Source organism: Chiloscyllium punctatum, chromosome 16, assembly GCF_047496795.1.
Source record: "Chiloscyllium punctatum isolate Juve2018m chromosome 16, sChiPun1.3, whole genome shotgun sequence".
NCBI classification, from domain to species: Eukaryota; Metazoa; Chordata; class Chondrichthyes; order Orectolobiformes; family Hemiscylliidae; genus Chiloscyllium; species Chiloscyllium punctatum.
This window is the reverse complement of record NC_092754.1, coordinates 19,517,178-19,531,280: the sequence shown is the minus strand read 5'-3', so window position 1 is coordinate 19,531,280 and position 14,103 is coordinate 19,517,178. Positions and strand designations below refer to the sequence as shown.

Here is a 14,103-nt window from a genome sequence, read left to right as displayed (position 1 = left end):
TCTCACTATTTTTCATTTAAACCTATCAACAAATCCATTTGTTCCTTTCTCCCTCACATGTTTGTCTAGTTTCTTATTAATCTATGACATCTACCTAGTCCATAAAAATGTAGTAAATTCCACATTCGAATCACTCTCTGTGTAAAGGAGTTAAGAAATTTACTTCATTTTTTGATTTTGGGATTAAGTTGTCAGTTTACCATCATTGCTGATATTCTTTATTAAATGAATTTCTAAGTTACAGCTGTAACTCTAGAATATGAGGGCACAGTTTATAAGGGGCAAATCATCTCGGAACTAAATGAATTTATTCAAAGTGTTGTGAACCTTTGGAATTCTTGATCCAGAGGTTTGTAGATATGCCATCATTTAATATATTTAAGGTTGCAGTAGATTTTTGATCTCTCAGGGAATCAATGGATATGAATCATTTATATAAATGATGAAAAGCAGTGGACTCAGCACCGATTGTTGTGGCACTCCACTGGCCACAGGGCTCCAGTTTGAAAAGCAACCTCCACCATACCCTCTGTCTTCTACCTTCAAGCCAGTTCTGTATCCCAGATGACAACAAAATTGGAGATGTAGTGGACAGCAAGGAAGGTTACATCAGATTACAATAGAATCTTGATCAGATGGGCCAATAGGCTGTGGAATGGCAGATGGAGTTTAATTTAGATAAATGCGAGCTGCTGCATTTTGGAAAGGCAAATCTTATCAGGACTTATAGACTTAATGGAAAGGTCCTGGGAGTGTTGCTGAACAAAGATTCTTTGGTGTGCAGGTTCATAGTTCTTGAAAGTAAAGTTGCAAGTAGATAGGATTGTGAAGAAGGCGTTTGATATGCTTTCCTTTATTGATCAGAGCGTTGAGTATAGGAATTGGGAGGTCATGCTGCGGCTGTACAGGACATTGGTTAGGCCATTTTTGGAATATTGTGTGCAATTCTGGTCTCCCTCATATTGGAAGGATGTTGTGAGACTTGAAAAGGTTCAGAAAAGATTTACAAGGATGTTGCCAGGGTTGGAGTATTTGAGCTGTAGGGAGAGGCTGAATAGGCTGGGGCTGTTTTATCTGGAGCCTCAGAGGCTGAGGGGTGACCTTATAGAGGTTTATAAAATCATGAGGGGCATGAATAGGGTAAATAGACAAGATATTGTCCCTGGGGTAGGGGAGTCCAGAACTAGAGGGCATAGGTTTAGGGTGAGAGGAGAAAGATTTAAAGGGACCAAAGGGGCAACTTTTTCTCACAGAGGGTAGTGCATATATGGAATGAGTTGCCAGAGGAAGTGGTGGGGACTAGTACAATTACAACATTTAAAAGGCTTCTGCATGGGTATATTAATAGGAAGGGTTTAGAGGAATAGGGACTAAGTGCTTGCAAATGGGACTAGATTAGGTTGGGTTATCAGGTCAGCATGGACAAGTTGGTCCGAAGGATCTTTTTCTGTGCTGTACTTCTCTATGATTCTATGACAAGTGATTGAGAAAGTGTAATTGAAGCCCATGATCAGCTATGAAAATATTGAATTGTGGAAGATGCCTGATGGGCCATATTATTTTCTCCAGAATCTATGTATTATGTTCTTATGACAAGAAAATGTGTAACCTCTGACTTAATGGCTTTCACATGTAGAAGACCACTGTCAAAAATATTTAGAAGTGGTGGTTTTCATTCTTTGTTCATTTGAACAGAAATATTTATTTACAAGGAGATGCATTTATAACGTATTAAACATGTTCAGTTGACAGAGATAAAAACAATTAGGGTCTCACCAGTTGGGCAAGTGGGTGAATACACTTGGGATATGACAATGTGCTTTTAACATTCACAAGGAATGTTTGATTTTTAATCTATTGAACTCAGTGTGAATAATATTAGTGTCATCATGTTTTGGGATTTAGTTTCCCAGATGATTGAGGGAAAAAGTTAGACTGGGCACCTGCTTCAGATCACCATTCAAGGTGGCCATCCTTTATTGGCCATCGCTAATCGCCCTTGAAAAGTGTTCCATCACTCTCCTGACTTGTCCTTTGTAGATGGTAGACAGGTACTGGGGACATAGGAGATAAGTTACCTGCCCAGTCTCTGACTTGTTCTTGTAGCCACAGTATTCATATGACTGGTCCAGTTCAGTCTCTGATCAATAGTAACCCAGGATGTTGATAATAGAGGGTTCAACTATGATAATGGCATTGACTGTGAAACAGAGCTATACAGATTCTCATTTATAGAAGATAATATTTTGCCTGGCACTTGTGTTTTCGAAGTTTTGCTGCATATGGGCACAGACTATACTTACTCTTCGTTATCATGGATTCGCTATCCACACACTTTAAAGGACAGCCCCAGACCCAATTTCTTGTTTTTTGGCCTGTTGACTTGTCCATTCTGATCACATGGTCCTTCACAATAGATAGGAGGTTTAGTGGTAATCACATTTTTTGTTATCCGTGTCCATGCCTCCATCCTCCACAGATAATGAGAATTGATGTACTTCAGCATCTGAGGATTTACAATGAATGTTGTGTGAAGATGCCAATTGCAAATAAGATCTAATTAATCTGTGATTTCTCCAGATGATATAAATAGCTTGATGACATTCACTATTCAGGCTCAGAAATGAAGAATTACAGATCAGGCAAGTTGCACTGATGTTTGTGAAATTATATTTCAAAGGTGACTTGGACAGACTAGCTGAGTGGGCAAATACTTAGCAAATGCAGTATAATGTGATGACTATGAGGTTAACCACTTTGGTCACAAAAAACGAAGGAAGATTATTATCTGAATGGTGGCAGTTTAGGAAAAGATGAGGTACAAGGCGACCCGTGTGTCTTGGCATGCAAGTGCAGCAAAGCGACTTGGTATGCAAATGCAGCAAGCAGTGTGGAAAGCTAATGGCGTGCTGACTTTCATAGCAAGAGATTTTGAGTATCAGAGTAACGATGTCTTGATGCAGTTGTGCAGAGGCTTGGTGAGGCCACACCTTCAGCATTGTGTGCGGTTTTGGTCTCCTGGTCTGAGGAAGGTCATTCTTGCCATTGAGAGAGCAAAGTTTCATCAGACTGATTCCTGGGATAGCAGGACTGACATATGAGGAAAGATTGGATTGATTGGGCTTGTACTTGTTAGAATTTAGAAGAATGAGGGGGCATCTCATAGAAACATATAAAATCCTGATGGGACTGGACAGGCTAGATGCGGGAAGAATGTTCCTGATGTTGGGAAGTCCAGAACTAGGGGTCACAATCTAAGAATAAGGGGTAAGCCATTCAAGAAACGAGTAATTTGCATCAGATTTTACTGTGGAGAAAGATATGGAAGCTAGAGAATTTGGGGAAATAAATAGTGCCATCTTGAAAAATGTCCATATTACAGAGGAGGCAGTGCTGGACGTCGTAAAATGCATAAAGATGGATAAATTCCCCTGGAAGCTGAACAGGTATACCCTAGAAATTTGTGGGAAGCTTGGGGTGGAGGTTCATAGCTCCTTGAAAATGGAGGTATGCAGGTAGATAGGATAGTGAAGAAGGCATTTGGTATGCTTTTCTTCATTTGTCAAAGTATTGAGTACAGGAGTTGGGAGGTCATGTTGCGGCTGTACAGGACACTGGTTAGGCCACTTTTGGAATATTGCGTGCAATTCTGGTCTCCTTCTTATCAAAAGGATATTGTGAAACTTGAAAGGCTTCAGAAAAGATTTACAAGGATGTTGCCAGAGTTAGAGGAGTTGAACAATAGGGAGAGGTTGAATACGGCTGTTTTCCCTGGAGCGTCGGAGTTTGAGGGGTGACCCTATAGAGGTTTACAAAATCATGAGGGGCATGGATAGGATAAATACACTTAAAGTCTCTTCCCTGGGGTGGGGAAGTCCAGAACTAGAGGGCATAGGTTTAGGGTGAGAGGGAAAAGATATAAAAGAGACCTAAGGGGCAACTTTTTCACGCAGAGGGTGGTACATGTGTGGAATGAGTTGCTAGAGGAACTGATGGAGGCTAGTATGATTGGAACATTTAAAAGGCATCTGGATGGGTATATGAATAGGAAAGGTTTGGAGGGATATGGGCTGGGTGCTGGCAAGTGGGACTAGTTTGGGTTGGGATATCTGGTCAGTATGGATGAGTTGGACCAAAGGGACTGTTTCCATGCTGTACATCTCTATGACTCTAGGGAATTAAATTCCTGGCCCCTTGCTGAGATATTTGTATGATCAAGAGCTGCAGGTGAGGTGGCTGTAGAGTGGAGGTTAGCTGATATGGCGCCACTATTTAAGAAAAGTAGTAAGGAAAAGCCAGGGAACTATAGATCAGTGAGCCTGATGTCATTAGTGGGCAAGTTGTTGGATGGCATCCTGAGGATTTACATATATTTGGAAAGGCAAGGACTGGTAAGGGATAGCCAACATGACTTTGTGCATGGGAAATCGTGTCTCACTAACTTGATTGAGGTTTTTGAAGAAGTAACCAAGAGGATTGATGAAGGCAGAGTGGTGGATGTGTACTATGTGGACTTCAGTAAAGCATTTGGCAAGGTTTCACATGGTAGGCTAGTTAGCAAGGTTAGATCACATGGAACACAGGGAGAACTAGCCATTTGGATACAGAACTGGTTAAAAGGTAGGAGACAAAAGGTAGTGGTGGAGGGTTGCTTTTCAGACTGGAGACCTATGACTAACAAAGTGCCATAAGGATTGGTGCTGGGTCCACTGCCTTTTGTCATTTATATAAATGATTTGCATATAAACATATGGTTAGTAAGTTTGCAGATGGCACCAAAATTGGTGGTGCAGTGGACAGCCAATAACGTTACCTCAGGTTATAATGGGATCTTAAGATGGGCTGGTGGACCAAGGAGTGGCAGATGGAGTTTAATTTAGATAAATGTGAGGTACTACATTTTGGAAACACAAATCAGAGTGGGACTTATACACTTAATGATAAGTTCCTGGGCAGTGTTGCTGAACAAAGAGACCTTGGAGTGCAGGTTCATAGTTCCTTGAAAGTAGAGTTGCAGGTAGACAGGATAGTGAAGAAGGCATTTCATATGCTTTCATTTATTGCTCAATGCATTGAATATAGGAGTTGGGAGGTCATGTTGTGGTTGTACAGAACATTGGTTAGGCCACTTGTGGAATATTGCATGCAATTCTGGCCTCCCTGCTATAGGAAGGATTTTGTGAAACTTGAAAGGGTTCAGAAAAGACTTACGAGGATGTTGCCAGGGTTGGAGAGTTTAAGCTATAGGGAGAGGCTGAATAGGCTGGGCGTATTTTCCCTGGAGTGTCATCGAGGCTGAGGGGTGACCCTTGTAGAGGTTTATAAAATCATTAGGGGCATGGATAGGATAAATAGACAAGGTCTTTGTCCTGGGGTGCGGGAATCCAGAACTAGAGGGCATGGGTTTAGGGTGAGAGGTGAAAAATATAAAAGGGACCTAAGGGGCAACTTCTTCACGGAGAGGGTAGTGAGTGTATGGAATGAGCTGCCAGAGGAAGTGGTGGAGGCTGGTACAATTGCAACATTTAAAAGGCATCTGGATGGGTATATGAATAGGAAGGGTTTAGAGGGATATGGGCCAATGGGAGTAGATTAACTTAGATGGCATGGATGAATTGGATCAAAGGGTCTGTTTCCATGCTGTACAGCTCTATGACTCTTATGACTGAGATTGGGAAGAATTTCTTCACTTGTTGTGAACCTGTTGACGTTTCTCTCACATGCAGCTGTTGGGGCCAGTACATTAGGTACATTCAAGCAGGAGTTGGACATGGCCCTTGGGGGCAAAAGAGATCAAGGGGTGTGAGAGGAAGCAGGAATGGGATATTGAAATTGCATGATCAGCATGATCGCATTGAATGTTGGTGTAGGCTTGAAGGGCCAAATGGCCTACTCCTGCACTTATTTTCTAGTTTCTAAGTTCTGAATCTGCAAGGCAATATTTTCGGTGGATGACAATTTCACTTGAATCAAGTATATGTCCCATAATTAAGATCAGCATTCTACTAAAGCACAGAAGGAATGCTGCACTATTGGAGGTATCATCCTTTGATAAATTTAATCTAGGCCCCATTTGCTCATTATAACAGCACACAGAAACATTAAGAATCATATGCAACTAAAAGTGAAGAGTATTACTTACAAGCAGTTACTGGTCTTTCATCTGATTTCTGTCTGAGACATATTTCTGCATGTGAAATGATTGATTCATTTATAGATACAATAAAAGAAAATGTAGTTAATTCTGTCAAAAGAAATGTAGGATATGTCTCTGCCATGATAAAGCACTTTGTAAATGTCTTCCAAATTAAAATGTAAAGTTTTAGAAAGGGCTTACCCAACAATGAACTGTTCTGAAAACACCTCCTGGTGGTGGGTTCATGAGCAGCATCCACAGATGTTTGAAAATAGATTATCTGCCAGTTCAGTTGACTGATGAATGGTTCAAGGCATATTGGAGGAGAAACGAAGTAAGGATCTGAAAAATAGATGTGTAATCTGCTGCTTTGCTTGCCATGACATGATCCATAAATATCAGTAAGGAATCCCGCTGTATTCCACTCTAGGCAGCCTGATGAAACCACTGACATTGTAGGCTGGAGCAGAAATCATGGTAGCTCCCCAGTATCAATCTCCTGACAGTAGGGAAAAATTGCCTGATTAACTTGGTACAAGGAGGGATTTTCACAGGATTTCTGGCTGCCAGTGGCAAGATGTCATTGGGTTTGCTAATGAGCCCATTGAGACCTATTGCCCAGAAGCCACAGTAATTTAATGATGACTCAGGGATTAAATGGATTCCACATGGGTCTTCCATACTATCGGAAGTCTGTCCAGCAAAACCTGTCTGTTTTGCCAGCAGTCTCCCAGGGGAGTCCTGTGTAGTCATAGGGTCGGTTCCTGATCAAGAGACCCAGTACTAGGGAGAGAGGTTGCTGCTGCAAACTAAAAATTCCATATGCATCCCTCTCCTGCAGTTTCCATTCGGCCTTTACTCACCTGCAACCTAGGGTACTTCCATGATCCTAGGCCATAGTTGATTGCAGTGAGGCCAGAAGCAATTATTCCCACTGGCACTTGGCACCAGCGGTGTGAGGATCTGCTAGTCTCCGGTTAATGACTCTTGGCAGGTGAGACCTCCTCCACTGGAGACTTCAATCACAGGGAGAGCAACCAGGTGGTCAGTTAAGTTTCTGAAGGGTACTCCCATTGGGTCTCCCTCACAGATCGAATGGGTCTTCCCCACTGATTCTGTGACCAGTGGTGAGACTCCTCCAGCCAAACCAAACTCTGAGCTCAGGTAAGCTAGAATGTATGCTTTTACACTCACTTGTATACTTTACATTTATTTATACTGGAAAATATGAACTTCTATAATTTATGCTTTTTTATGTTTAAGGTATTTGTAAACTTTAAAGCCAAAATCTATACTAGTTCCCATTTATTCCCCATCTCTCTTGAAGTTGCTGCTGCTTGGTGGGATTACTTTGGCAAACCTTAGGAGCCCCCAGTGAAGATTAGAAAGGACAGGGGTGAAAATGAATCATAAATTGTTTGAAACAAACACAGAAAATGCTGGAGAATCTCAACGGAACTGACAGCACACTGGTGGAGAGAGAAACAGTTAACGTTTTAAGTCTGATCTGACTTTTTTTAAAATCTGTAAAGAAGAGTCTCTGTTACTGTCTCAACAGATGTTGCGAGACCTGCTGACTTTATCCAGCAGTTTCTGTTTTTGCTTCAGATTTCCAACATTCACATTTTATTTAAGTGATTCCTTTGTTACTGAAAACAGATGGTGGAGTTTTGGGAAAGTTTTGGTTCACTTGTGAGACATAGGCATCGCTGGTTGGCCAGCATTTATTGCTCATCCTTTGTTGTCCTTGAGAAGGTGGTGGTGAGATACTTTCTTGAACCGTTGAATTTGTGTGCTGTCAGTAGACCCACAAAGGGAGAGAATTTCAGGATTTTGACCCAGTGACAGTGAAAGAACAGCAATATATTTCCAAATCAGGATGGTGAGTGGCTTGAAGGGGAACTTGCAGGTAGTAGTGTTCCCATTACCTGCTGTCCTTGTCCTCCTCAATGGAAGCAGTCGTGGTTGGAAGATGCTATCTAAGCATCTTTGAAGAATTTCTATAGTGCATCTTGTAGATAGTGCGTACTGCTGCTATTGAGTGTTGGTGGTGGGGGGAATGGATGTGGTGTCAATTAAGCAGGTTGCTTTGTCCTGGATGGTAGCAAACTTCTTGAGTGTTTTTGGACCTGCATTTATTCAGGCAAGTGGGGAGTATGCCATCACATTGCTGACTTGCGCCTTGTAGATGACGGATTTTGGAAGTCAAGAGGTGAGTTACTTTCCACTGTATTCCTATCCTCTGACCTGTGCTTGTAGCCACAGTGTTTGTGTAGAATGGAGCTCAAGAGGACTAACAATTATTAACTCAGTATTGTGGTCTAAGATCGGAGGCAGAAGTTCATGGTTTCTAGACCCTTTCAGCACTTGAGCACCGAATGTAGAAGATTTTTCAACTTAGTATTGATTTCCTCTGTTTGCCTGTTCTGGTGGTCAGATAAAATCTCATGATATTATTTAAAGAGGACTTGGGAGTTAATTAGTGCCCTGACCAGCATTTATTCCTGAATCAATACAACTAAAACAAATTTGGAGTTGTATTATTTATTTCATTGTTTATGACAATTCATGCACAATTCTGAGACTGAATTTGTCTTACATCATTATTTAATTGGCTAAGAAGCACTTTAGACCTTCTCAAAACAAGGCAGAAAAATACAAAAAACTAGTTTTCCTCTGTCAGACAGTCTGATGACTATGGATTTTAGAAGTAATTTCCAAAGCTATATATTAAAAACCACAGAGTTTCATTTGGTAATACAGCTTTTTGGAACTGTGAGAAAAGTGTTTTTGATTTGTTACTTGCAAGGCACTTTGAAGTTCTTTGATGTGTGTTTTTGGTTTGAATAAGATTATTCTGAATCCTGAGAGATTGCACTAATTTCACTTCATCATGCAATGCTTCCTAGTATTTGCAGCAAATTTGGTTTTGTTGCTGTAATTAGTTGAGGATGATTAACTTACAAATGAAGAATTATAAAAAGCTGCAGCAATTACCAGGAATTAAGGACAGCAACAAGGAACTTAAAACACAGCACGTATATTCTATATCGAGTTATATACGGTATTCTTAAAATAGGCTTTTGGCAAAATGTTTTGTATAGAAATATTTTATTACATTTGTTTATGGTCACAAAATATGGGACAAAACATTTGCAACAAAATTATCAACTTTTTTTTATATATAAAGACTATTTTGTTACAGAATCCTCACAGACCAGGCAACAAAAACTAAAATCTGCTGTCTAACCTTTATGTGGTTCCTTATCATAATCTCTGGATGTCCTAGAACATGTGACAAAAATAATTATTTGAAGTGCTGTTACTGTTGTCACATAGATAAATATGACTGACAATTATGTACAGCAGGACCCACGATTGCAAATGATGTTAGTAGCAAGATAATGTGTTTTATTGTGCTTGTGTTGATATCGGGTAAAATGTAAATCTGGACATTGGCTGAAATTGTGTTGTTAGTGAACTGTAAAAGATCTTTGCATGAAATTAAGCTGAGGTTGGAGTTGATAGCTCAGCTTAAAGGTAACATCTCTGACTAGGTGGTACTCCTTCGTTATTACACTGCAATGAAAATAAATAAACTAGCAGCTGTATTGTCATTCCATTGTGATGGTATTGCGCTCAATTATTATATCCTTTCTTCCCTCATTGACATCAGTTAACTTAATACTGCTAATACTCCCTGACCCTAACCACTTGTAAACCTGTAACATCCCTTCCATAACTCTTTTGTTCTTCGGAATCTAGATTTTTGTGCACCCCCCCCCCCCTTTTCTGTTGCTTGTGCTTTAGATCTCTAGGCTCCATGCTCTGGAATTCCATTTCAAGACCTCTCCAGCTTTCCTCCTCCCTATTGTTCCTTAAGGCCTACTTTAATATCCATCTCACTTGATTTAATTGGGAGCCCATTTTTGTCTGTGCCTCTTTGAAGTTCTTTGGGATGCTTTTTTGGATTGAATCTGCTATAAAAATACAAAATGTCATTGTTACTACAGATCAAGGATTCATCTTAAGATTTATGTAGCTATTATGGCTGAAATATCACATAAGGTTATAGTTCCACTCATTGAACTATGAAGAAGCTAATTTTATTTAAAATCCCAGAGTAGTTTCATCAAAAGTAGATATGCTATAGGCATTTTGTTCAAACCTATATTTAGATTTAAAGATTTAAAAAGATGCTATCAAATTTTCAAATAGCTGCTGCAATGTTGTTATTTGTCATATATTAATAAACGACTCATGCTATGGATACACGAGAAAGGAGAGGCACTGAGCAGTGAACTAACTGGTAAAAAACAGCTAATCTTAGTCAGGCGTGACTGCAGTATTTGAGATACCCAGTCAGTCTGTCATCAAAACTAGGCTGCCTAGAGACATTATAAGACATTACTGCCTCTCTTGTCTGCCAGTTGTACAGCTGTCTGCCTGTTGACACTCATCTCCTACATAACCCCACCATCTTATGTCTTCCACGATGTGTTTTCTCAGCTCGGACGTATTTGATTACTTTGTAAGGAAATTAGTCATTATCTTAACAACAGACAAGCCAGGCCCATCACAACTATCCAGTCACAAGCTGCTCATGTTTATAGCTGCTCCTTATTAGCTATTGTCATACCACACTAAGGCCCATGCTAGTGGTACTGGCTCCCAATACACAGGATACACAGTTTGGTGCACCTGAATGTAAGTTTGCGAGATTCAAGAAGAAGCCAGACTTTCTGATGTTTTCATTTGTGTCTTCAGAATATGGATAGTTTCTAGACTAAACTCTCTCTAAGTTCTTGGCTATTTCTGTATTTCATATTGTTTGTTTTTAGCAGTGGTTTCAATCAAAAGACAATTAACTGATACATCAGTAGCTCATAGAATTTAACATATGGCAGTGTTGGACTGGGGTGGACAAAGTTAAAAATGATATGACACCAGGTTTATTTGAAAGTACAAGCTTTAGAGTGCTGCTCTTTTGTCAGGTAGCTAACATTGCATTTGGAATTTTAAAAAAAATGTTATGTGCCACCTTTTTATTGTAACATGTTACATAATGTATCCTCCCCATATTCATTTCTCTACATCACAATGCTTCAAAAGTACTTTGTTGATTGTAAAGTATTTTCGAAAATCCTGAGGTCTTGAGAGATGTATATGCAAGTGATAAATGTAGATTTTTCTTTATACCGCCACATGTACCTTCTGACAGTAATACCTATTTTAGGAGTTGGAAGAAAACTAAAGGCTAAACATAAGAAGAATCTTACATAAGCACAAGGTTCCAAAAATTTAGAAATGAATGTTTGGATTCATTTGTAACCTAAATATCTTGAAGTCCAATTTTAATTTTTAAACATCATGTTCCCACTACAACGTTGACTACATATCAAAAGTACTTAATTTGCTTCAAGTCTTTTCAGACAGCCAGTCATTGTGAAAGTGTTTCCTTTCGCAAAAGGCCCCTATAAAACAAATCAGTAACAAACATCAAGGCAACCCCTGGTCTGCGCTAAAGTAACTAAGTTGCAGCTTTATTGTCGGGATAAAAATGAAATATTCTCTAGATGTGAAATAAAAAGTGTAATCCCTCACTACTTTAAAATAAATCTTAGTCTCTCGGGTAGATTCGTTAACAAATGGTGTTACTTTACAGTGGTTATACTGGTACATTATTTCAAAGGACATTCATATTCCCTTGTGTGGAAAGTACCTTTATATTACAAAAACCTTCCAGATTTGTCAATGTGATAATACATTTTTGCAGTGCAAGTGATTTTGCGTAATCTTGCTTTTTATATAGTCCTGTTTACATTATTTGCGATTCTAATGTATTTATTTGTGTAAGCAAAAACACGTTTTTAAAAATTAAGCCATAAATAGGATAGATGTAATTGCCGGTTCGGCTAATCAAGAATGTAATTTTGAACCGTCATATAATGGCGGACGAAAACCTAGCAAATTGCAGTTGGTGTTTTAGCGATGTGCGCATGAGCGCAGGCTGTTTTCTGCAGAAACTCAGTCCCCGTTTGAGTGACAAGATTATTTCTGGGTAGCCTATTTAATATCTGAATTCTTGTTCAGTTTTTTTTATAAAAAATGGAATTTTCCATCCCTTTTCCCGACCAAGAACACGAAAACAAGGAGGAGCACTTTCAGTAACTACTTTGGAGGGGGAGGGGGAGGGGAGAATATTAATATGAAGGGGATACACGAACTGCAGTGCAGGGGCGGCCTGCCGGTGGTCTCATTTACATTCCGCCCTCCGATAGGCTGCTGGTGGGAGTGATGTCTGCGGCAGACAGGGCGCCGATTGGAAGTTGCAAATAAGACATGTGACGTCAGTATCTATTTATGCAGGAGCTGCTATGCCAGGGAGTGATCGGAGAAGTGGTCCATTTACAACATCTGGAACCTGTGAGTGAGTACATTGCAGTACAGTGCCTCACGTCTCTTTGGTGTCCGCTTCGTTATCATTAAAGGGCCAGTCAGCCGCCTTGCCTGTACGTTGAACCCACAACTGGCACACAGTAGTGCCCATTTAAAAGACCCCAAATTCAGTGAAAAGCTGATTTCATGAAAAAAGTGTACCAAGCAATTTAATTTTTTTAAAAATGCACTTTGTAAGATGTCAAATACATTTTTCTTTAAAAGCCTGCAAAATAATTAACTTTTAAAAAGCATATTCCATAACATTTTAATATTTGATCTTTTATTTTTTTTCGTCCAATTTCTTCTTTCCTTCCCCCCCCCCCCCACAAAAGCCACCACCACCTTCGTCCCCAATCCAATTCACTTGGTGTAGGTTTTTTTTCATATGATGAATGCAAACTGGATATGGAGATGATAGCAGGAGCTGTTGCAGTGTTTATGAAACAGTTGTTGGTTGAGCGTGGATATTATCTGCTGTCATATTGTGATGACGGATTGAAAATTGACAAGTCTGCCTGGTTGTGAACACGGTAAGAATCATATCTTTATCAGAATTAACATATGTACAGTAATCTTTATAGACAACTCAAATTGACTTGCCTGTTTAGGTGACAATATTGTGCATTACCTTCTTAAATGCAGCTTGACAATTTGTTATACAAATTTAGAACTTCTGTTAAAAAAGCTGCAATTTGTTTGTGAAGAATTCTGCTTATTGCAAAAGCTCAAAAATGACTTATTATTCTTCTTCTGCCACTAATTCTTAAAAGGATGTGTAAGCACAAGAGATTGTGTTTGCTCCCAAAAATATCGACACGAAAATAATTTCTTGAAAGGCATTTGTAAAAGGCATTTGTAAAACCTGACCTAAAATATTCTAAATCTTGGTATGTTTTGCAGTGAGCAGCAAAGTTACATAAAGAATCTTGATAGTGTCTTCTCCCCAAAAGCTTAAAAAAAACTGAAATTTTTATCACAACCTGTACATTAGTAAATTAGAGTGTTTTGAATTATTGTACACCTTCTGTAGATGTTGTCTCAGCAATATAAATGATGGAATTTGTTTCAATTTAGTTCTGATTAGTTTTTGCTATCCCAATACTGTACATGTGTTAATTGAAAAAGATATGTTACTGCAGTATGCAACCAGTTCTTGATGAATCCAACTCCAAAACGTGATGGATGGTGGAAATGTGAAATATAAGCAAAAAATGTGAAAAATACTCCAGGTCAGGCAGCAGCAAAGTAAATATTTCAGATTAACAATAATTTGTTTTAATTCTCTCCCAAGGAAGTTGCTTACCTGCCAATTATTTCCAGTATCTTCTGCTTTAACATTTTAATAAGTAATAACCAGCTTCTTACTTTATTCCACAAAAATGATTTTCAAAATAAATATAACTGAAATGACATGTTTGAGTAAAGATTTATCTGACAACGTCTGGTTATATTGTCATTAGAAGAATAAATTCTCTTGCACATATGACACCATATAGGTGTTGTGGTTCTTTGACACCTTAATGGAC

The 14,103-nt window shown here is 39.2% G+C and overlaps 1 protein-coding gene across 5 annotated transcripts in view; it reads left to right on the top strand.

Moving 5' to 3' along the window:
• LOC140487017 (1,5-anhydro-D-fructose reductase) overlaps positions 1-14,103 on the top strand; it is a 269,343-nt gene that overhangs the window by 109,264 nt on the left and 145,976 nt on the right. For 3 of the 5 annotated variants that reach the window (XM_072586380.1, XM_072586379.1, XM_072586378.1), the window contains exon 7: positions 12,506-12,562. The exons of the other annotated variants lie outside the window; for them this stretch is intronic. In XM_072586380.1, coding sequence (XP_072442481.1) covers positions 12,506-12,562 — 57 coding nt within the window. The remainder of the gene's footprint in view (positions 1-12,505; positions 12,563-14,103) is intronic. 5 annotated transcript variants of the gene reach the window in all.